General features: G+C 33.9%; 1 protein-coding gene across 1 annotated transcript in view; it reads right to left on the bottom strand.

Annotated features, from left to right (window-relative positions):
- Positions 1 to 24,688, bottom strand: part of METTL25 (methyltransferase like 25) — a 117,544-nt gene that overhangs the window by 16,122 nt on the left and 76,734 nt on the right. Inside the window, exon 9 of the mRNA XM_012647365.1 lies at positions 2,519 to 2,612. Within this exon, the coding sequence (XP_012502819.1) occupies positions 2,519 to 2,612 (94 nt within the window). The remainder of the gene's footprint in view (positions 1 to 2,518; positions 2,613 to 24,688) is intronic.

The raw sequence follows: 24,688 nt of genomic DNA, 5'->3' as shown, positions 1-24,688 counted from the left end.
AGGAAAGTGATTAACTTTTGTACATTAACCTTGTATCCTGTAAACTTGTAGTAATAGCTCATTACTTCCAAGTGTTTTTTGTCAATTCTTTCAGGTTTTCCACTTAGACAATCATTTCATCTGGGAAAAGGGAAAATTCTATTTCTTCCTTCTCAATCTCTATACTTTTTATTTCTTTTTCTTATCTTAATGCACTAGCTAGTACTTTCAATACACTGTTTAAAAGAAGTGGTAAGAAGCGTCATCTGGCTTTGTTCCTGATCCTAGTGGGAAAGCTTTAAGTTTCTCACATTAAGTAAGATATTAGCTATACTTTTTTGTAGATATTCTCTATCAAATTGAGGAAGTTCCCAAATATTTCTAGTTTACTGAGTTTTTAATTATGAATGGTTGTTGGATTTTGTCAAATGTTTTTCTTTATCTATTGATATAATCATGTGATTTTTCTTTTTTAGCCTGTTGTGATGAATTAATTACCTTAATTGGTTTTTGACAAACCTGGGATAGATCCTACCTGGGATCTATAACTTCTTTTAACATTTCATTTCTTGCATGACATGTCTACTGGCAACAAATTCCCTCAATTTTTGTTTGTCTGAGAAAGTCTTTATTTCTCCTATATTTCTGAAGGATAATTTCACAGAGTACATAATTCTATGTTTCCTCTCAACACTTTAAGTATTTCACTCCACTCTTTCCTTGCTTGCATGGTTTTTGAGGAGAATTTAGATGTAATTCTTATCTTTGTTCCTCCATAGGTAATAGGTTTTTTTCCTGCGGTTTCTATCAGTACTTTTTCTTTACATGTGATCTTCTGTAGTTCGAAAACAATCTTCCTAGGTGTAGTTTTTTTGTATTTATCCTGCTTGGTGTTCTCTGAGCTCTCTGGATATGTTTTGGTATCTGACATTAATTTGGAAAAATTTGTGTCATTATTGCTTCAAATATTTCGTCTATTAATCCCATTATGTGTATTCTACACCTTCTGTAGTTGTCCTACAGTCCTTCGATACTGTGTTTTTTGTTTTTTGTTATTTTTTCCACTCTTACCTCTCTTTGCTTTTCAGTTTTCATATTTTCTATTGGTGAATCCTTAAGTTCAGAGATTCTTTCCTCCGCAGTGTCTAGTCTACTAATGCCCCCATCAAAGGCATTCTTCATTTCTGTGACAGTATTTTTGATCTCTAGCATTTACTTTTGATTCTTTTTTAGAATTTCCATTTTTTTCCTTACATTGTCAATCTCTTCTGAATGCTGTCTACTTTAACCATTAGAACCTTTAGCATATTAGTCATCATTGTTTTAAATTCCTGGTCTGACAATTCCAACATCCTTGCCATATCTGAATTTCGTTTTGATGCTTGCTCTGTCTCTTCAAACTGTGTTTTTTCCTTTTAGTATGTCTTGTAATTTTTAAGACTAATTGGAAGGAAGATCAGTTTAATGTATTAAAAACATTTTCTAAAAATTCATAAATAAAATATAACTAGTATAATCATGTCTATTCTCATTTATTTATGCGAAACTAGGAGTCTTTGTTTTAGTGAGTAAATAAAAATATTTATAAAAATCGTATCAATTGTTTTATTACTAGCAGTACATATACAGGGATTACAATAATAAAAGGAGTATCTTACAATTAGCATTTACTATGTACTAAAATTGTGTTAAGAGCTTTACGTATATCACCTAATTTAATCCTACCTAAACCCTACACCCATTTTACCAGGGAGGAGACTAGTACTAGTTCAATTGCTTTAAGTAATAAAGCAACTGGGAATTAAATGAATAATTGGTACAATCAATAATACTATTTTTTAGTTTTGATGTAACTTAATTTTGTCTTTGTAACTTTTTCAGGAAATCCAATTCATTTCTTTAACCACCTATTTCATTCTGTTCCAATTTATAATCAATTCAAAATACCAGAGTGACTCAAGTTCCATTTAATATTTTAGTTAATGACTCATTTAAATCATGTTGAGAATTTATATTTTTCTCAGTGTTAGAATATATATTACTATCAGTCAACCAGCTTACCTTTCTGCCTTCAACAACATGTTAGTAATTATTGGCTTGGGGCTCCTATGATGTTACAACTTTCGAAGATTCTCCTATTCAAAGGCTTTTTGAATTTCAGATTTTTAATTTTGATTAGTTGTATAAACTGTATATAGATGCATTTCAAAATTAAAACTATTCTCTCTTTACTTGTAATTCCAATTTGTACTGCTGTCTCACTTTTTAATTCTATTTTGATCTGTGAATTGGCACATTTTTAACTCAATAAACCTAAAGCAGGATTTTCTCTGTAGGCATAGACAGCAAACTATCTACATTGACAGGAAGGATGAACTGGAATAAAGATGATGGAGGTTTGGCCTCAATAGATAAATAATTTAGACTTTTTCACAAATGAGAGAAAAGTAGAAGGCAAGTTATTTTCTATTATCTCAGTTCATTAGCCTATAGAAGTTCCTCTGTTTTTTATGAAGATAATGAGTAATCATATACTGACCTTGGACTCATCTAATCCAAGCTTCTTTAGAGACTTTGTGACATAATCCACAAAGGAAGAACATTTGGAATAAATTTTACCAACATGCTGATCACTGCAAAACAAAATTGAATAATTTTTTAAATTGGATTAACAAAATGTGGTATAGGTATACCATGGAATACTATTCAGCCATGAAGAAGGATGACTTACTGCCTTTTGCAACAATATGGATAGAATTGGAGACCATTATCCTAAGTGAAGTATCTAAAGAATGGAAAAACAAATACCACATGTACTCACTATTAAATTGGAACTAACCAATAAGCACACATGTGCATGGAAGGAAGTATAACTCAATGGAAATCAATAAGGGGAGAGGAGGGAGAAGGGAATGGGTGAAAACCTATCTAACAGGTACAATGAACACTATCTGGGTGATGGGCACACTTATAACCCTGACTCAAGCATTACCAAAGCGATCCTTGTAACCAAAAACATTTGTACCCCCATAACACTTTGAAATTAAAAAGAATATAAATTGTCCAATTTAAATTTTAGATGGTTTTAAATTCATTCATGAAATATTTTTAAATATCTTCTCTGTATATGGCACAAGATCCAGATGTGATCAAAATGTAATAATACTTTTGTGAATATTTTTAAGTTATATATTATAAAGTATTCAGGATCTGCTTCTGAGAATTCTTACAACATACAGCAATGAAATAAAGTATTATGAACACAATACTATAAGAAAGAGGTTTTAAACTTATAGTATTAAAAAAGCCTCATTTTAAAAAGGAACTAGAGATCTTTCAAAAGTTTCCCTTGTGCTACAAAACAAATTTTAATTTTACTGGTTCAATATTACAGTGAACATTTCATTGCAATGCCTGCTAATAGTGGCAATAATTCAACACCTATGCAAAGAGAACTTCTTCGATGCCAGGCCAATATTGACCAAGATTCATATGCTGAGTTGGGTCTGACTTGATCTCACTCACGCCCTGAAGATTTTCAATACAGTTTGAACACAGTATCATAAAATAGTTTTGAGTTTAAACAATATAGTGCTAGACAACCACATCTCACAATTTGGGTTGCCATTTAGGCATAATGTAAAAATCAAAGGGATAAAAAAATTACCACCTATAAGTTATCAAAAACAATGAAAAAAGCCTTATTTACTCCTGGAAGTATAAATATTAACCCCTCTGATCAATTAGATATGATATGCTATCATTTCTTCCTCTAAAGTATATCTCAAACATATTTCTTCAGCTACATTTCAAGATGGCCACCTTGATTCCACTTTTCATTATTTCATATCCTGATTATAGCAACTATTTCCTAATCAAAACCTTTAACTGAAGTCTCTCTCCTTCATTTCTACCTACACGTGATATTCTAAAAAGAATATTTTTTATTTTACTTTCTGCTTGAAAAGCTTCCAATACCTATCTCATTTCTTGGGATGAACTTAAAACTCCTTAGTTAAGCAATCTGGGCCCACTGTAACCACATTTTCCCAACCCCATCTTCCATTACATTCCAGAATTTACAGTTTTCCTTAGATGAGTATACTTATTGTTTCAGACTGTCCTCCACATTTCTGCCTTAGGGAATTTGCTCACACAGTCACCTCTTAATGAATTACAAGGTTCCCTACTCTTTCCTTTCCTCCAACTTAGTTGAACTGAAGTCATGCTATGACAAAGTGCAAATTTACATGTTCTTTTTGGTAACATGAGTAACAATAATATTCTCTAATTTTGAATTTATATAGCCATTATCCTTTTTCTATCATTTGTTATTTTATCATTGCCTTGAATTAATAGTCACTTGAATGGGTACGGTTCCAGGAGAAAGAAACTATATATTTAGGGGTTCCTGTATCATTCTCAGATCCTACACATACTTATATTTCTTATGTATAACAAATATCATATAATAGATATGTACATCTTATATATCACAGAATACTGAGTTAACTCCGTAGCCAGAAAAAGATGCCATTTAATATTACTTATTGTTCCTCACCTTAAAAACGTTTTTAAAACAAGCACTTAATTCTTTCCCATGATCTGGTGATTCTGATTTTCATTCTATACTATTTATTGCTGCCTTATGGAGTAGCTCCTGAGAGAAAGAATACAATAGTAGGTCAGAGTGTGGCTTCTGGTCAGATTGGCTCTATCACCTATGGGCTCCTTGTTTATAAAAATGGGATATCAACAGTATTTATTTAGTAGAATCACTATGAGGATTAAATAATACATATAAGGTGCTCATAATTAAGCCATGATGCGAAATGTTGTTACTATCATTATTGTTGTTTTTATCGTTATTGGAATCATAGTCTAAATTTTTCTTTGACTATAGAGTTAAAAGAACCAAAGTAAGCACTAACCACTGTAAGCGTAAGAGAGAATATAGTGTAAATATAGGCGATATTAATTTGTTTCCTGGGTTTTGTATTTCAGGCTGCTTGAAAAAAAGAGAAACATTTTCAATTTTAATTTGCCCTTGTCTTACTTTTCCTTTTCAGAATACATTATTTTTTACTGTTGCAAAGGCTCACAGCATGATTGTAATAAAATTCCTTTTAGTGAGTTAAACAGTAATTTGCTACATCAGACTTTTTCTTTAAATCCTTTGTTAATATGCACTATTTCAAACCTGTTTTTAGCAATAATCATTAGGAAGAAAAATATCGCCTAGAACTAGAAAGGTGATAATTTGATCATGTTACTTCTCCTCTTTAAATTCTTGAAGAGTTTCCCATGAATTTTAGGAGTAAGATATAAATCCTTAACATAGTATATAATCCTTGTATGATCTGGTTCTCTTTAGACTTTGTTTTATGACATTGCCTCCTCAGCAACACTGGCATTCTTTCAGTTTCTTGAACACATCAGGCTTTTAGCTACAAACACTATTCTTGGAACACTCTGCTCTCAGTCCTTTGGCTCTGAGAAGCCCAACATCCTCCTTTCAGAGCCTATCTCAAATGTTACTTTCTTAGAGAAGCCTTTTCTGGCCCTCCAGATGAAGCTGGGCTCCTGACACAGAGACCCTTTCCTTCATACACTCCCTCCTGTTTATTTCTCTGATTGTCTGTCTCTCCCTTGATAATTTAAGCCAGTGAACTCTCCAAAGGGGGTGAACACACTCAAAGGGAAAGAGAATACTAGAATTTTTACTTCTATTTTATCTCTTTTTAATTTAGAGTTCACTGTAAAATCTATACACTAGCAGAAAGACATGTAGATCATTTATAAATAATTATTCATTTTTGTATGAATGCTCAAAAATGTTTATCAACAGAGGCGTGAAATGTAAAAATATGTCCGACACCCCTACTCTAAGTAGCTGGAGAACAGAGTTTCTATCTCTTTTGCTCATGGCTCTATCCCCAGAATCTTGCACACAGTACCTTACATAGCAGGATCTCAATAAATGAATTAAATAAATCATCTCTCAGCTTGAAGAAGGAAACACATCTAGTTACACTGTAAGATGAAATGCATTTATATAGTAAGTAGGTGTATTTATTGTAATCAAGTAGACAAGAGTACAGGTAGGCTTAATTATACAAATAAGTCCATTAAACTATATAAAGAACTACTGAACAAATATATAAGAAAAAGTGCACAGTAAACAACACAAATAATAACAGCTAATATTTATTTCATGTTTACCATGTGCTAGTGATTTGTAAGTCCTTTGCTGCATTTACTCATTTAATCCTTATAACAACCCCACGTGGTAGATCCCATTATTATCCCCACTTTAAAGATTTTAAAGTAAAGGAGAGGTTAAGTAAACTGCCCAACGTCTGACTTCAGAATCTGAGATATTAACCAGTCAATATTACCTCGAGCACTGTACCTGAATAGGATTCATACTCAATATTTTTAAACTACATATGAAAAACAGCCACCTCTGCCTTATGGGTAAACAGAAGTAAGCAGGCAGATTTCATTACACTCTACCAGAGTGTGAGTACTTACTCTTATAGAAAAACTCTGTGTAGACCCTTCTGCTATACTCAAGGAAGAGGAGTTTTAATGCTTTAGTACATCTAAGGGATGCTAAAAATTCTAATAACTAAAAATATTATATGAGGGATGGATATGTTGTAGGAGGAGATTTGTTCTTTCCAAGTCATCTGTTGCTAGACCTACTGCCCAAACTTAACCAACAGTTAAGACCAGTCAGAAGTATGTGGTTTCTTTCCAAATGGTACTCACGTTAATTAGGTCATTTATGCATTCATTTTAAAAACATATATTGCATATGCACGATAGTGTAGTGATTGGCATGGGTTTTGAGCTCAGGACTGAAATGGCCTGAATCCTCATTCTACCACTTATTAAAGATGTAACCTCTCTGCCTCTCTGTGATCATCAGTAGAATGGGGTTGTTAAATCTATTTCATGAGGCTGAACATAACAAAATATTCTATACACAGTGCTTGGTTCAATGTCTGGCAAACACTCAATAAATGATGGTTATTTTCCTGTCATTGTGCTGGGTTCTAGGGGTAGAATCACCCACAATTTATAAATGAAGATCTTTCACAGTTCATAAAAAAAAGATAGGTGAAGAAATATATAGTACAATATGGTATGTACATGGTGGAGCAATTTAAATATTGCAGAGGAAAACACAAAGTAGGAGTGCTTTAACTACCTGGAATTGACTAGGGAAGTCTTTTTTGAGGAGGAATTAAGTTTCAAAAGTCTCATTTTCCAATAGCACTGTGAATAGCAATATTCAGAAACTAAGTGAATGAAATTAATGTACTAAAGTTAGACTAATATGTAAAATTTAAAAATAGGTTATAACAATTTATCATTAAATTGTGTTCCTTAAGAACTCCAAGGAGGTACTTTAAGAGTTTCTAATATTCCATAAAATATGAAAGAATAACTGTCTAAGAAATAAGTCCTTTTCTAAAATCTACAGAATTTATTTGGATCTATGTAAGACTGTATTTGAAAATAGAGTGCTATTGCTAAAGAAGTTTGAAAAAATTAGTTTTGTTACTTCCATAGGATTGAGATAACTGAGAAGTACCAATGATTTCATTTCGGTTTAAGAAAAAAAGATAATGTTCAGAAAACAGAAATGCCAGTTTTAATATTATTACCAAATCAACACATTATTAAATATAATGAATCAGACATTTAGAACTTTCGGAAGTTAAAGGTTACTTTTGCACGACATGAGACCAATCTCTAAAGTCTGGGTGTTTTACAAAGTAATCTTCCTGAAAATAACATCTGTAAAGTGAGTTAATAACACTCACTTTAGAGGAGAATATAACTCTTCTTTTTTTAGTTGCAAAAAAAGGAGAATATTTCATTCATCAGCATTCGGAAGGGTCTACAGTTTTAAAAATAAGTACTGCAATTTTATTAGTTAAGAAACTGGAGAAAAAGAGGCAGGGCAAAGCATCTTTAAACTTTCTATATGGAAAGTAAAGAGGCAGAACAGGATTATTCATAAATGGAATGTGGGGCATATTTTTCAATAATGTCAGTTTTTGTGAGAGAGCTTGCTATGAAAGAAAACTTACATGCTTTAGAATTTCATGAGAGTATCATTTACATGGCATTATGGTCTTCTTGGGTATCTGATTAAGACAACAGTCTTTTAAATATTAAGCGCCAATCCCATTTTTTTATTATGTAACATTAGAGATTTAGAGTCCGCGTTTGATAATTTTATGACATCACAGATTCACTGTTGTCTTAATTTTTGTTGAAGCGTATAAATATAAATAAAAATCTTTGTGTTCATTAGCTAATATAATTTATGTAGTTAATATACAGTCATGTGCCATACAACGATGTTTCTGTCAACAACAAACCACATATATGATGGTGGTCTCATAAGATTATAATATATTTTTATTGTACATTTTCTATGGTTGCATATGTTTAAATATAAAAATACTTATCACTGGGTTTTAATTCCCTACAATATTCAGTAAAATAACATGCTCTACAGTTCTATAGCCTAAGATCAATAGGGTATACCTTATAGCCTGCATGTGTAGTAGGCTACATCATCTAAGTTTTTGTAAATACACTCTATGATGTTTGCACAATAGTTAAATTGCCTAACCACACATTTCTCAGAATGTATCCCCATCATTAAGCAAGGCATGACTATTAATGTTTTCTGTCATAAAATGCATTAGATCAGGGATATGTATGCCACCTCTTCCTGTCTCTTCTTCTGTATCTTCAAATTCTCTTTACTCACCAGGTCTTTACTCTCATCATATCGAAATGCTCAAGTTTCTCTCTCTGAAAATGTAATCAAAGAAAACTTTCCTGTGATCCCATATCTTAAAACTATTTACTTTATGGTAGATGTCACATGACCAAAGGATGGAGAAGAACTGAATTCTATAAGAACTTAATTTATGTGAATTCAGTAATATTGACTTGATATGCTGTTAAAAGTATTATAAAATATTTTACATATGTGTTTTATACTATATACAGGCAAACAATATGCACTTAAACATTTTACACATTTATATTTCTACACTGGGCTATATATCTAAATGCATATATACTGTGCTTTGCAGAAAATGTACAGATTTTTCAAGGGTAAATTTTGTAATACACAACTCCCACTCTATGTTGCCACTGTATAGTATGGATTTTTCTATGTGAATTCTCTTATTCATTAGACTATGAGTCCTTTGTTATTGGGCTCAGAAAGCATGGGCACCATACTAATGGGTGCTGTTGTTAGAATAAGACCAGTGGACTAGTTCCCAAAATTGCTTACTCCCCTCCTGAGAAAGATAATGGTATTATTCTTTTGATTCTCTAGTAATGTCTCCAGTAATGTGTAATAGTTTTCTTTTTAATAGGTATGTCTTTGTCACTCTATTATGAGTGAGCTCTTTGATTGCAGAGTCCATAGATTATTTGAGAAATTATCTGCCAGGCCTGAGACAGTGCCTAAGAGCATAGAGGGCAATGCTTGACACAAAATACATTGTCCAATAAGCATGACAATGACAGCAGGGTAAGAGAAAGAATCAGACCACAATCCAAAGTTTGTACTCTTTGACACTAAGAACTCTTTCTCTAGACAGGCTTCAGGAATGCTCTAATTTTAATCAAGTACACTCTCTTTGAAATAGTGTTATATTGGAAAAAAACACTTGGACTAGCAGTCAGAAGATCTAAATTCCAGCCTCTGTAAACAGCTCATCTCTGGAGCCCCAATTTCCTCACTGAGAAAACTGAGATGAAAGAGAAGTAGCATCTACTTCACAGGGCAATATAAAGATGTAAAGAAGATAATGTATGTGGAGGATATTAGTAAACTGTTAACTGCTACAGAAATGTTAGGTTAGTTATATTTATTTTGGGAATATCAGTATGTTAGTATTTTATTTTTTGAATAAGTACCTTGAGTTGTTAAAAGTTTGGTTTTACCTATTACTTGTACAAGAGGTTTTACTTACTGTTTGTACAAATATGTAGTGTCCACTTACCATGGAATGCAATAGGTTAACTGCAGTGATTTAAAGCAGTGGTCTTCATACAGATATATGTTAGAGGCCTACAAAGACTTTTGAAAGGGTATACAGTTGGCTATGGTTTCAAAGAAATCAATTTATAGGTCCTCTACTTCCTTATATCCACTTTCCTAAAACTCTTCAGTCTGGGAACATGCCTGCAGTCTAGATTTTCTTTTCCACGTATCATTTCACAAATAGCCTTTCTCCTACTTTAGCTTGACAGAGGTAAGGCATACCTGTCACTTATATTTCTATGTTGCATTGTTATGAAGTATAAAGTCCTCTGAAACATCAAAAAGACAAAATAATTCTTTTACTAAAGGCATTATAAAGGCCACTTCCAACCATCTCAACAGGAGATGCATTCCAATAAAATTTTACCCTTCATATTTCATAATTTAAAGTAAAAATTTATAATTTATTTATGTTGTCTCCATATACAAGTATTTATACAGCAATAGCTCAGTCCAGAAGAAAATTTTTTTTTTAACACGTAGAGCTCTATGGGCACAGAATATTCTGTCATTAAAGGCACACAACAGAAAGAGTAAAAGGTGAGCCAAGACCATTTACCAAAAGCAAAAAGATGTTGTACTATGTTCCCAGGATTTAAAGCATGCCTGGGCTTACAACAGCTGACATAAGATACTAACACTTTAAAAAGTAATAATATTTCAGAGGAATCCTCCACAGTATTTTATAGTTAACTGTCAACAATTTTGTGATATTAAAGAAACAATATAAAGAACTTTATTTTGTTATTGTCATCTCCTTTGGAATTGATAGGCAAATAATCACTTATATTCCAAATGAGATCCTAGGAGGAGTTAGAATAATTCTTTTCATGATTTTTTTTTGTGTTTTTTCAGATTGGGTTCTATAAAATACTTAGTGTTAAAGAATATTAATTAAGAGTGAATGTATAGTTTGAGTGAAGAAAGATTATTATGAACAAATAAGTATTGGTTTCAACAGGTTAAACATTAATAGATTTCTTTTAATAATAACAGTCACTCACTATGTTCCAGGCATTGTTTTAAGTACTTTATAGACACTAAATTAGTTTTCAAAATACCCCTTTGAGGTAGGTATTATTATTAACCCCAGTTTACAGCTGGAAAAACTGAAGCATAAAGATGTTAAGTGATGTGCTCAAGATGATATTGTTATTACACAGTGGAAAAACTGGGAGTAGAAACCAGGCAACAGAACTCCTGTGCTTATGTTCTTTATGGTGACACTCTGCTGTCTTTCACCAAACTATTGGGAATCTCTAAAATATGAATGTGCTGTGGGAATCTTAAGGAGGAGGATATTACAAGAAGCATTCACTTTATTAAGAAATTCTTCTCTCCAAAGCATTTTTACAGAATCATAGCTCTGTAGGACAACAATCTGGAGAACATCATTACAGAATAATCAAGATCTAATTTCTTCTCTTTCAAACATTTTTCTAAAACATTCTGGAGTCAGGTTATTTGGTTCCATCACTAGTAGTGAACAAAACAAACCAAACAAAAAATCATGTGAATTGGAGGATGAATAACACAAATAAGTAAAACATGTAGTATATTAGATAGTAAAAAAAGCTGAAGAGAAGCTGGTGATATAGTAGAGAAAGCAGATATGAAACGTTAGAAGGGAGTGATGGTGAATGGTGGATGAATCCAGAAATGATAATTTTGAATAAAGAACTGAAGAGAGAGAGTGAGGTAGCCAAGAGGATACCTGGGGAGGAGCATTCCAGGAAGAGAATAGAGCATGTTCAAAGGCCCTGAGTAGAAGTGTTTCTGGCATTTTCAAGAAACATCAAGGAGCAGACATAACAATAGGAAGAAGATATTAATAGAAATGAGGTCAGGGAGGAAATGAGGAACCAGATCACATAAGGCTTTACAGGTCATAGTAAAAATATTAGCTTTACTTCTGAGGTGAAGAGAAGTCACTGGAAGATTGTGAGCATGAGCTCACTTAAAAATATTAATGGGATCACTCTGGCTACTGTGCAGAGAATAGACTCTAAGGGTAAAAGTAGAAGCAGGGAGACCAATTAGGAAATTATTATAATTTCATCTATAATGTAGATGAAAGACGGTGGTGGCTTGGACCAGGATGTTGGCCCTCAATATGGTGAAAAGTACAAAAAATTTAGATATACTCTGAGGGAAGAGATTACAAAATTGCTGAAGGACTGGATCTAGGCAGTTAGATAAAGAGAAGAATCAAGAATGCCTTCAGGATTTCTGGCCTCAGCAAATGGAAGCATAAGGTTGTCATTAACCAGACTATAGATTCAGGATTCATCAGCATACAGACAGTATTTAAAGCCATAAGACAGGATGAAATCACCTAGGAAGTAGGTATAGACAGAAAAAAGCACTCCGATAATTAGAGGTTTGAAAGAGGAAGAGAAATCACCAAAATAAACTAAAATAAAAAAGAGCAACAGAAAAAAAAGTATCTTGTGAGGATATTTCCCTAGAATATCAGAGAAAAAAGTATTTCAATAAAGAGTGGTAAATTGGGTGCACTACTGATGGCAGGCAAAGTAAAGTGAGGATAGGAAATTTTAAGATTTTGTGCTCTTAACTACTATGATACATTATTTCATTTAATAAAACTGAAAACTGGCCATCAAGGAGCTCAGAAGGTGGCAGAAAAGTAGAAACACAATTAACTGTAGTATTAGGTTCAATAAGAGCAGTGAATCATAGCTTAAGTACTATGAGAGAAGAGAAGAAGGCAAAAAGGAGAAATGACAGCTATCACAGAGACGTATTCTAAATTTGGTTTTAAAGAATACCCAGGATTTCACCTGCCAGAGGTCCTGGGATGAAGAAAGGATGGCACAAATGTGGGAGTCGGGGGGGGGGCGCGAAATATTCCAAGTAGATAGAATAGCTCGAAGGAAGCATAAAAGGTGCAAAAATAGTTGCAAGGAAAATGATGAATAATCTGGTGTGCCAGGACAGTGTGCATGGACAGCTGCTCAGGATGCAGAGGAGGAAGAATGGGGTGATGGATTAGGCTGGAACAGATATTAATGACAGATTTAAAATGGCCTTGAATGCCATAATAGCAATATTTCAGTTTTGGGGTATAAAGAAGAATTAGTAAGCATTTGAAAGTTAGAAAAGTGACATGACTGTTTCTGAAAGATAAACGATGGGAAGTTAAGAACAGATTAAAAGGGGCCCCTCTGTCAGAATAAAGCATGGTCAGCATGCTAAAAAGGAATTAGTATTCTTTCTTTTAATAAAAGTGAATTCACCAGATCTAATTAAAATTCTACTCAAGTGACTCCAACATCACCCATATGCTTTTTCAAAAATACAATTGTAAGAGCACAGTTTACTTGTAGCATTTTCCAAAGATTTTTGTAGTACATTTGAGAAAAAGGTGAAGCACACGTATACTAAATAAAAGAAAACAAGCATATGCAGGACAGAATGCACCAAAATTCAGTTTCTTCGTCAACACAAAATATATATGAAATTAATTATTTTGTGACTTACATTATGTTAATATATACCAAAAGATTTGAAAGATCAGCATCATAAAATTTTGCTGAAAATGGTGATCACTTAAGGGAGAACCAAAAAAACTTCAAATTACTTTTCAATTTAAAAGATCCAGATTTTCTAATTGTAATTTGACCAAACAATGTGGACTGAATGATTAATTTTGTGAGACAGTTTTTAATATCTAGGTTTTCACTTTCCTATTTGACTACAACAAAATCAGTATTAAAAATTAAACTAGGTAACTCATAATTATGGGTAGCAAAATATTACATATTTCTGGGTAGCTGTATACAAAATTCTCATTATGAAAGAGAATAATAAAGTGAATGAAGTATACACTATTTTCCCTGTTTGCTCTCCAAGTGTTTTATTACAAGAGATTTTTACCCCATAAAATTCCTTCTTTGGCATTTTATTCCCTTAGAAAATTTCCAGATAAGGACTAATTATAAAATAAATTTTTAAAAAAATTTTACCATAAATGGGTAATTTATGTTATACAATTATAATTAATAAAGTAAAAATGCTATATTTAAGGCCATGAAAAAGGTTTACTTCTAATCTTGGGCTATATAAACAAAGAAACTTTTAGAATAATGTTTCAAGTATTCTAAAACAGTATGTCACTTGAAGACAATTTATTTTCAATAACAGGAAAAATAAACTAAACAAAATAGAGAAGAAGTAATTAAGTGATCTTATTTTCTGTCTTTAGTGCCCTTGCTGGCTAGTGATTCCAGTCAAGTTAACCTTGATTTACAATGCCAATACAAAGAGCCATGCAACTCAACTCATATTAAATATATCCCAATGAAAATCTGCCAATAAAAATAAGCATGAGACAGTAAAAATAATTCTGGAGTATGGATTTAGTCCTAGTCCTGGTTCTTTCAGGCTGTGTGACTTTAGATAAGCTTTTAACCGCTGTGATCTTAATTTGTCTTATCACTATAATGAGATGACTGTACTAGATACTAGGAATATAGTATGTGGCTCAACTGACCCTGGGGTATAGCCTGAAAAAAGATTAAAATTTTGATACTGAACACAAACAAGCATTTATAAAATATGTGTAAGGTATAAAGAATGTCAGTAAAATAAACCCTGTACCCAACACTGAACATGAGAAATATAATATTACCAGTACACTGAGTTCCCTATGTACTCCTCCTCTTCCCTATCTCATCACTCTGCCTAATCCTCTGTCCCTTCAGCACCCACCATGGAAAACTATGATACTAAATTTTACTGTGTTTACTACCATTCTCAGGTTTTTCCTGATTGTTTACCATGTATTTACACTCCTAAATAATTTATTATTCACTTTTGCTGGTTTCTGAATTATATAAATGGAACCGTCCTATAGGAATTTCTCTGAAATTTCCTTTAGTTAAAATTATATTCACAAAGTTCAACCATGCTGAATAATGTAGATGTAATTCATGCATTTTCATTGTGGTTTAGTACTTCACTATATGACCATATTACAATTTATCCATGCTTCTATTAATGTACTTTGTTTCTAGATTTTTGCTCTTATAAACATTGTTGCTATTGATCATTTTTGTTTAAGTTTCTAGGAGTACATGTATAAGACTTCCTCTAGGATATACACTTAGGCATGGAACTGCTGAGAAAAAGTATATATGTATTTTCAATTTTATTACATAGTGTTAACTTTTTCAAATGTGTCGAAATAATTTTTTTCTTGCACCAGTGATATGGACAGTTCTAGCTACTCTGTATTCTTGCTAACACTTGATCTTGTCAAACTTTAAAATTTTTGATGATCTAATAATTATAAAAATATTTCATTGTGATTTTATTTTACACCCCCGATGACTAATTTTTCCTATGTTTATTGGCCATTTGAAAATTCTCTTTGTGAAGTGACTAATCAAGTCTTTTGACTATTTTTCTTTTATATTGGTTAATTTTTCTGAAAGATTAGTAGGAATTCTTTACAACATTTGGATATTGGTCTTTTGTCAGTTGTAGTTTTTAACATTAGTTTCTGCCAGTGGTCACTTTTTTTTTACTCTTAAGACTTGTATGACATCTTCAGAAAGCAGAATTTCTTCATGTTAATGTGTATGACTTTTCAATCTTTTAAGATTTGCATGTTTATATTTAATTAAAAACAATTCTTCCCCTATCCCAAGGTCATAAAGATATTCTTCAATACTATCTCCTAAAAGTACTGTAGTATTGTCTTTTATAAATAAGTTTTTAATCCACTATGAATTGATTTTTGTGTTTGGTATAAAATAGGGATCTGATTTAATCTTTTTCTATATGTGGAGGGCAGAGTAATGGTCCACCAATGATGTGCACATTCTAATCCCCAGAACCAGTGAATATGTTATTTTACATGGCAAGGAGGAATTAATGTTGCACATGAAATGAAATCTGCTAATCTACTGACTTTAAAATAAAATCAATTCTGAATTATCCATGTGGATCCAATGTAATCACAAAGATCCTTTAAAGTGGAAGAGGGAGGTAGAAAAAGAAGAGTCTGAGAAAGATGTTACACTGTTGACTCTGAAGATGGAGGAAGGAGCCGTGAGCCAAAGTACGCAGAGTGCCTCTAGAAGCCGACAAAAGCAAGGAAATGGATTATCCCCTAGATCCTCCAGAAATGTAGCCTTGCTGACATCTTGATTTTAGCTCAAGGAAGTCCATATTGGACTTCTGACCTCCAGAATTCTAGATGATAAATTTGTGTTGTTTTAAGCCACTAAGTTCATGATAATTTGTTATAGTAGCAAAGAAAATTAATATATTGTATAAATAACTACTGACCTAGCACTATTTAATGATCTCTCCAATGATTAGCAAAGAATTGGTTCTGCATTCTCTACTTAGTTCCACAGTCTGATTTGGCAATTGTCTAAATCTGTGGGCCCCAACCCTGGTGCTGCAGACTGGTACCTGTCTGTGGCCTATTCCGAACCAGGCTGCATAGCAAGAGATGAGCAGAGGCAAGTGAGCAAAGCTTCATCTGTATTTATAGCCACTCCTCATGGCTTGCATCACCACCTGAGCTCTGCCTCCCTGCTACTCCCCCAACTCCCTATCAGTGGAAAAACTGTCTTCCATGAAACCAATCCCTGGTGCCAAAAACATTGGGTACTACTGGTCTAAATCACAGTGGCTCAAAAATAAGTACCAGTATCTAGTGAAACAAGACTCTCAAACTTGTTTTTCTTCTAGAGTAGTGTCTTCTCTTTCTTTGTCTTTATCTCTTCCATATAAATTTTGAAACATCTTACAAATTCTAAACACACACACACACACACACACACAATATCCTTTTGGGATGTTCATTAGTTGCACTGAATTGCATGTATCTAGCAATCACTTTGTGGAGAGATGATATCTTTAAAATTGTAAGTTTTTCTATCCATGAACATGTTATATCTGTCCATTTATTTAGGAGTCCTGCAATGTTTTTTACATTTTATTTTCCTCATAGAAATCTTTTTTAATGGATACATAATGATTGCACATTTTGATACATGCATATGATGTGTAAGAATGAAATCAGGGTAATTAGAATACTTATCACCTTAAACATTTACCACTTCTTTGTGTTAAGAACATTCCAAATCTTCTCTTCTAGCTATTTTAAAGTACACAATAAATTATTAACTGTAGTCACCTTACTATGCTATTGAACACTAGAACTTATTCTATCTAACTGTATTTTTGTACCCATTAAGCAACTTCTCTTTATTCCTTCCACTCCCCTTACCCTCTGCAGACTCTGATAACCACCATTCTATTCTCTATGTCTATGAGATCAACTTTTTTTGGCTCCCACATATGAGTGAGAACATGCAATATTTGCCTTTCTGTGCCTGGCTTATTTCACTTAACATAATGTCCATTAGTTCCATCAATGTTGCTGCAAATGACTTTTTTTTTTTTTATGGCAGAATAACATACCAGTGTGTATATATACTACATTTTCTTTATCATTCATCTGTTGATAGACACTTAGGTTGATTCCATATATTGGCTATTGTGAACAGTGCTACACTAAGCACGGGAATGTGCAAATTGATTTCCTTAATTTTGGCTATGCACCCAGTAGTGGGATTGCTGGATCATCTGGTAGTTTTATTTTTACTTTTTTTCCTGGAAACAGGGTCTTGCTGTGTTGCACAAACTGGAGTGCGGTGGAAGGATTAGAGCTCACTGCAGCCTCGAACTCCTGGCCTCAAGTTATCCTGCTGCCTCAGTTTCCCAAGTAGCTGGGAGCACAGGCATGCACCTGTATGCCTTGCAAATTTTTGTTTTTTGTATATTTTGTAGAAACAGGGTTTTGCCATGTTGTACAGGCTGGTCTTAAACTTCCGGCCTCAAGCAATCCACTTGCCTCAGCCTCCCAAAGTACTGTAGTTACAGTGTGAGCCACCACACCTGTCCCATTTTTAGTGTTTTTGAGAAATCTCCATACTATTTTCCATAGTGGTTGTACAAATTTACATTCCCACCAAGAGTGTGTAAGAGTTCCTCCCTTGTTAACACTTATGTTTTGTCCTTTTGATAATAGCCATTTTAACTGGGGTGAGATGATATTGCACTGTTTTTATTTTTCCTTGAGACAGAGTCTCACTGTTGCCCGGGCTAGAGTGCTGTAGCGTCAGCCTAGCTCACAGGAACCTCAAACTCCTGGGCTCAAGCAATCCTTCTGCCTCAGCCTTCCGAGTAGCTGGGACTGTAGGCATGCACCACCATGCCTGGGTAATTTCTTCTACATATTTTTAGTTGTCCAGCTAATTTCTTTCTATTTTTAGTAGAGACGGGGTCTTGCTCTTGTTCAGGCTGGTCTCGAACTCCTGAGCTCAAAGGATCCTCCCGCCTCGGCCTTCCGGAGTGCTAGGATTATAGGCCTGCGCCACTGCGCCCGGCCTTCACTGTAGTTTTGATTTGCCTTTCCCTGATGATTAGTGATGTTGAACATATTTTAATATGCCTGTTGGCTATTTGTATGTCAGCTTTTGAGAAATGTCTAATCAGATCATTTGCCCATTTCTTAAATATTTGTTTTTTGCTGTTTTGGGGTTCCTTAGATTTTATTAATCCCTTGTTGGATAGTTTGCAAATATTTTCTCCCATTCTATAGTTTGTCTATTTGTCCTGAAGCATTTCCCCAAGGTTTTCTTCTAGTTTTTTCATAGCATCCAGCCTTATATTTAAATCTTTAAGAAATTATGATTTGATATTTTTTATATTGGGAGATATAGAGGTCTAGTTTCATTCTTCTGCATATGGTTGTAAAGTTTTCTCAGCATTATTTATTGAAGAGACTGTCCTTTCCACAATGTATGTTCTTGGTGCCTTTGCCAAAAATAAGTTGGTTGTAAATATATGCATTTATTGCTGGGTTCTCTAGTCTCTTCCATTGGCATATGTGTCTGCTTTTATACTAGTACCATGCTATTGCGGTCACCATGTCTTTGTAGAATACTTTGAAGGCAGATACTGTGATGTCCCCAGCATTGTTCTTTTTGCTCAGGATTGTTTTCACTATTCAAGGTTTTATGTGGTTCCACATGAATTTTAGGATTGCTTTTTCTACTTCTGTGAAGAATATCCTTGGTATTTTGAAATAGATTGCCTGGAATCTGTAGATATACCTGCAGTCTATTTTATCTAAGTACAGTTCACCCTTGTTGGGTAGTATGGACATTTTAACAATACTAATTCTTCAAATCAACGAGCATGGGATGTTTTTCCATTATTTTGTGTGTTTTTCAATTTCTTTCATCAGTGTTTTTTAGCTTTCTTTGTAAAATCTTTTACTTCTTTGGTTAAATTTATTCCACGTTTTTTTTTTAATTGGTAGCTATTGTAAATGGAATTGTGTTCTTGACTTCTTTTTCTGATTGATCACTATTGGCTTATATAAATGCTACTAATTTTATATGCTGACTCTGTATCCTGCAAATTCACTAAATTTGGCAGTGCTAAAAGTTTTCTGGCAGAGTCTTTAGCTTTTTCTAAATAGAAGATCATGTCACCTGCCCACAAGAATAATTTGACTTCTTCCTTTCCAATTTGGACGTCTGTTATAAATTTTTCCCTTTCCTAATTTCTCTGGCTAGAACTTCTAGTACCGTTTTGAATAAAAGTGATGAAAGTAGGAGTTCTTGTCTTGTTCCAGATCTTAGAGAAAAGGATTTTATCCTGCTTAGTATGATGTTAACTGTGGGTTTATAATAAATGGCCTTCATTGTTTTCAGGTATGTTCCTTGTATACTGAGTTTGTTGAGAGTTTTTATCATGAAGGGAGGTTGAATTTTAATGAATGTTTTTGCAGCATCTATTGAAATGATCATATGGTTTTTGTCCTTGGATTTGTTAATGTGATCACTTTTTGTATCACTTTTATTGAATGTAATTGAACCACCTTTGCATCCCACCTTTGCACTTGATCATGTCATCTTTTAAATTCAGTGTTGAATTTGATATGCTAGTATTTTGTTGAAGATTTCTGTACCTATGTTCATCAAGGATATTGGCTTATAGTTTTCTTTCCTTGTTATGTCCTTGTCTGGTTTTGATATTAGAGTAATACAAACTTCATAGGATGAGTTTGGACATATTCTCTTCTCTTCAATTTTTTTTGAAGAGTTGAATAGAATTGGTACTACATCTTCCTTAATGTTTGGTAGAATTCAGTAGTGAAGCCATCTGATCTTGGGCTTTTTTTTGCTGAGAGCTTTTTCACTACTGCTTCGATCTCATTACTCAATATTAGTCTTTCTATTTCTTCATGTTCCAATCTTGGTAGGCTGTATGTGTCTAAAAATTGATTCATTTCCTCTAGATTTTCTAATTTGTTGGTGTATAATTTTTCTTAATAGTCTCTAATGGTCTTCTGGGTTTCTGTAGTTTCGGTTTCAATGTCTCCTTTTCCCTTTCTGATTTAATTTATTTGGGTATACTCTCTTTTTCTTAATTAAGCTAAAGGTTTGTAAATTTTATGAACCAACTTTTTGTTTTATTGACCTTTTGTATCTTTTTTTTAGTCTCAATTTCATTTCTTTCTGGGTTTGGTTCGTGCTTTTCTAGTTCCTAGATGTACATCATTAGGTTATTTCAAGACTTTCTATTTTTTTTTTTTTTGATGTAGGTTTTTATTGCTATGAACTTCCCTTTTAGTACTTCTTTCACTGCATCCCATAGGGTCTGGTATGTTGTGTTTACATTTTATTTGTTTCAAGAAATTTTTAAATTTCCTTCCTCATTTCTTTATTAACCAATTAGTCATATTGTTTAATTTCCATGTATTTGTACAGTCTCCAAAGTTCCTCTTGTTATTGATTTCTAGTTTTATTCTATTGTGGTGAGAAAAGATGATTGAATGATTTTGACTTTTTTGAGTTTTTTGAGACTTGTTTTGTGGCCTAACACAGATCTATACTGAAGAATGTACCATGTGCTGATGAAAAGAATATGTATGCTTCAGCAGAAACGTTTTGTAAATTTAATTTACAATTAGATGTTTCTTTGTTGATTTTCTATCTGGATGATATGTCCAGACAGAAAGTGGGGTGCTGAAGTCCCCTATTATGATTGTACTGTACTTTACCTCACCCTTCAGATCTACTGTCATTTGCATTATATTTTTGGTGCTATTTTGGGTGCATATGTATTTTTAATTATTATATCCTCTTGCTGAAATGACTCCTTTATCATTGTATAATGATCTTTCTTATCTGTTTTTATAGTTTTATACTTGAAGCCTATTTAATCTGATATCAGTACAGTTGACCCTTGAACAATTTGGAGGTTGGGGTGCTGACTCCTTGTTCAGTAAAACGTATACATATAACTTTTGACTCCCTCAAAATTTAACTGCTAATAGAATACCCTTGACTGGAATCCTTACCAAAAACATAGAAAGTCAATTAACACAAATTTGTACTTCGCAAAACATGCACGGTTTTGTGCCTGCTGGTGTAGTTGCGGTGACAGCTTTGTGAATTTCCTTTTCTTTTTTTACAGTGGTCCTTACACTGGATTCATTTACCTTGAAATGATGGGCAACCACAGCCGCAGACTTCAATCTATTGTACACATCATGCAACTCCACTCTTTCTTGTAATAACTTTACTCTGCTTCTTGGGAGCACTTCTAGCATCACAACTGGTAGCATATAGTTAGTTGGGTCTTGTTTTTTAATTCATTCAGCCACTCTGGGTCTTTTAACTGAAGGATTTAGTCCATTTACATTCAATGTTATCATTGATAGGTAAGGATTTATCACTTTCATTTTGTTACCTGTTTTCTAGTTGTCTTGTAACTTCTCTCTTCCTTTCTTACTGTCTTCCTTTGTGGTTGTTATTTTCTCTGGTAGTATATTTTAATTCTTTCCTTTTTATTTTTATTGTATCTATTAAAGGTTTTGCCTGTGCTTGCAATCAGTCTTCCAAAAAAAACCCTCATACTTATAACTAGTTATTTTGAACTAATGACAACTTAACTTTGATCACAAAGAAACAATGAAAAAAACTAAATAACTCTACATTTTAACTCCATCATCCCCACATTTTGACTTTTTGTTGTCTCAATTTATTTTTTATAATGCCTCTTTCTTAACAAATTGTTGTAACTATTATTATTGATTACATGCCTTTCATCTTCATACTAGATATATGAGTGGAATACAAACAACACTTACAGTATTAGAGTATTCGCATTTGCCTGTGTACTTACTTTTACTAATGAGTTTTAAACATTCAGATATTCTTTTAGCAGCTTAGTGTCCTTTTCTTTCAGAATACCCTTTAGCATTTCTTGTAAGACAGGTTTGGTGATATTGAGTTCCTTCAGCTTTTGTTTTTTGGGAAAGTCTTTATCTTCCTTCATGTTTCAAGGATAGCTTTGCTAGCTACAGTATTTTTGGTTGCGAGGTAATTTTTTTTTTTTTTTAATTCCTTCAGCACTTTTAATATGTCATCCTACTCTCTCCTGGCCTGAGTGGTTCCCACTGACAAGTCTGTTGCCAGATGAATTGGAGCTCCTTTATATGTTACTTGCTTCTTTTCTTACTTTGCTTTTGAGATCCATTCTTTGTTCTTGACCTTTGAGATTTTGATTACTATATGCCTTGGAGTAATTTTACTAGGGTTCAATCTGCTTGAACATGTTTGGCTTTGCTATGCCTGAATGTCTGTATATTTCTCTAGGTTTACAAAGTTTTCTGTTATTATTTCTTTGAATAAGCTCCCTACCCTCTTGGTTTTTCTACACCCCCTCTTGAAGGTTGCTATAGTTTGGATGTTTGACCCCTCCAAACTTCATGTTGAAATGTGATCCTCAAAGTTGGAGGTGAGGCCTAATGGGAGGTGTTTGGGTAGTGGGACCAGATCCCTCATGATTACGTTAATGCTCTGCCTGGTTGGGGGATATTGAGTTCTAGCTCTTTTAGTTCCTGAGAGAGCTGGTTGTTAAAAAGAGCCTGGCACCTCCCCTCCCTCTTGCTGCTTCTCTCGCCATGTGATCTTTGCACATGCTGGCTCCCCTTTGCCTTCTGCTATGAGTAGAAGCAGTCTCAGGCCCTCACCAGAAGCCCAGCAGATGCAGATGCCATTCTTCTTGTATAGTGTTCAGAACCACGAGCCACATAAACCTATTTTCTTTATAAATTACCCAGCCTCAGGTATTCCTTTACGGGAACACAAAAATGGACAAACACAAAGGCAAGTGACTGTTAGATTTACTCTTCTGAGGTTATTTTATAGATTTTCTAGTTGTTCTTCATTCCCTTTCATTCTTATTTTTATCATCTCCACTGACTGTGTATTTTCAAATAGCCTGTCTTTGAGTTCACTAATTCTTTTCTGCTTGATCAGTTGTGCTTTGAGACTCTCTGATGCCTTTTTTTGGTTCAGCCAATACATTTCTCAGTTCCAGGATATCTGTTTGTGTGTGTGTGTGTGTGTGTGTGTGTGTGTTTAAAATTATTTCAATCTAATTGTTAAATTGCTCTGATGAACTTCCTAATTCATTTTTTTGGTTCAGCCAATACATTTCTCAGTTCCAGGATATGTGTGTGTGTGTGTGTGTGTGTGTGTGTGTGTGTGTTTAAAATTATTTCAATCTAATTGTTAAATTGCTCTGATGAACTTCCTAATTCATTTTCTGTGTTATTCTGGAGTTTGCTGAATTTCCTCAAGATTGCTATTTTGAATTCTTGATCTGAGCACTCACATATTGCCTTCTCGTTAGGGTCAGTTGCTGGCTGCTTGCTTTGTGTATTTGAGGAGGTCATGGTTCCCTGTTTTCTGTTGTTTGTTATGGATTTATGTCTGTCTTCACATTGAAGGATTATTCCAGTTTTTATTGTCTGAGTTTGCTTGATCTCTCTAGTTTACATGTGTTTAAAGACTCTATGCAATTTGCCCAATGATTACCTTGGACCTAGATCACTGCTTCCTTTTGGGCATTAGATGGTACACTAAGCCCAGATTTGCTGTAGCTCTCACAAAAGTTCAGAGTGTTGCCTGTCCCAGATAGGGGAGTCCCAAAAGGGATTCTTTGGCTGTAAGGGGAGGCTGGCTAGGGAGTTCGCGGGGTTCATGCCCCAGAGAGTCTGTGGAACATATCCCCTATAGGATGGTGCTACTGAACTATCTCTCAGATTTGGTGTCTCCTTTGTCTGAAATGGTTAGCAGCCCCCAGGTTTCACGTACTGGGGCTGCTAGCCCTACCTACAATGTCTGTATTCAGATGTCCTCAGGGGTCCCTCTCCCTACAGGCACTTGCAATACTTCCTTTGGGTTCAGGCAGGAATGTCTTTCATGTGCAAGAACCAAAGATGATGGGAAGCTAGCTGTCCACCTCAATCTCACTTTTGCTAGTAGAGAAACCACAAGCCTGGGAGATTTTTCCACAGAGTGCCTGACAGTTTGGGAGAGGGGCCTTGCAGAAAAAGAAGACCATTTCTCCCACCTTCTGTTCACAGTTTTTGAGTTGTTTGTGATCCCAGGATTCATCACATACTCAGTTATGAGTTCTGGCATATTGATGGCGATAATCTTGGCACTCAACAGTATTAAATAGTTTATGGTTTTCTGTGGTAAAGAG

This window comes from Propithecus coquereli, unplaced genomic scaffold, assembly GCF_000956105.1.
Source record: "Propithecus coquereli isolate 6110/MARCELLA unplaced genomic scaffold, Pcoq_1.0 Scaffold264, whole genome shotgun sequence".
NCBI lineage: Eukaryota > Metazoa > Chordata > Mammalia > Primates > Indriidae > Propithecus > Propithecus coquereli.
This window is presented reverse-complemented; position numbering and strand designations above follow the sequence as displayed.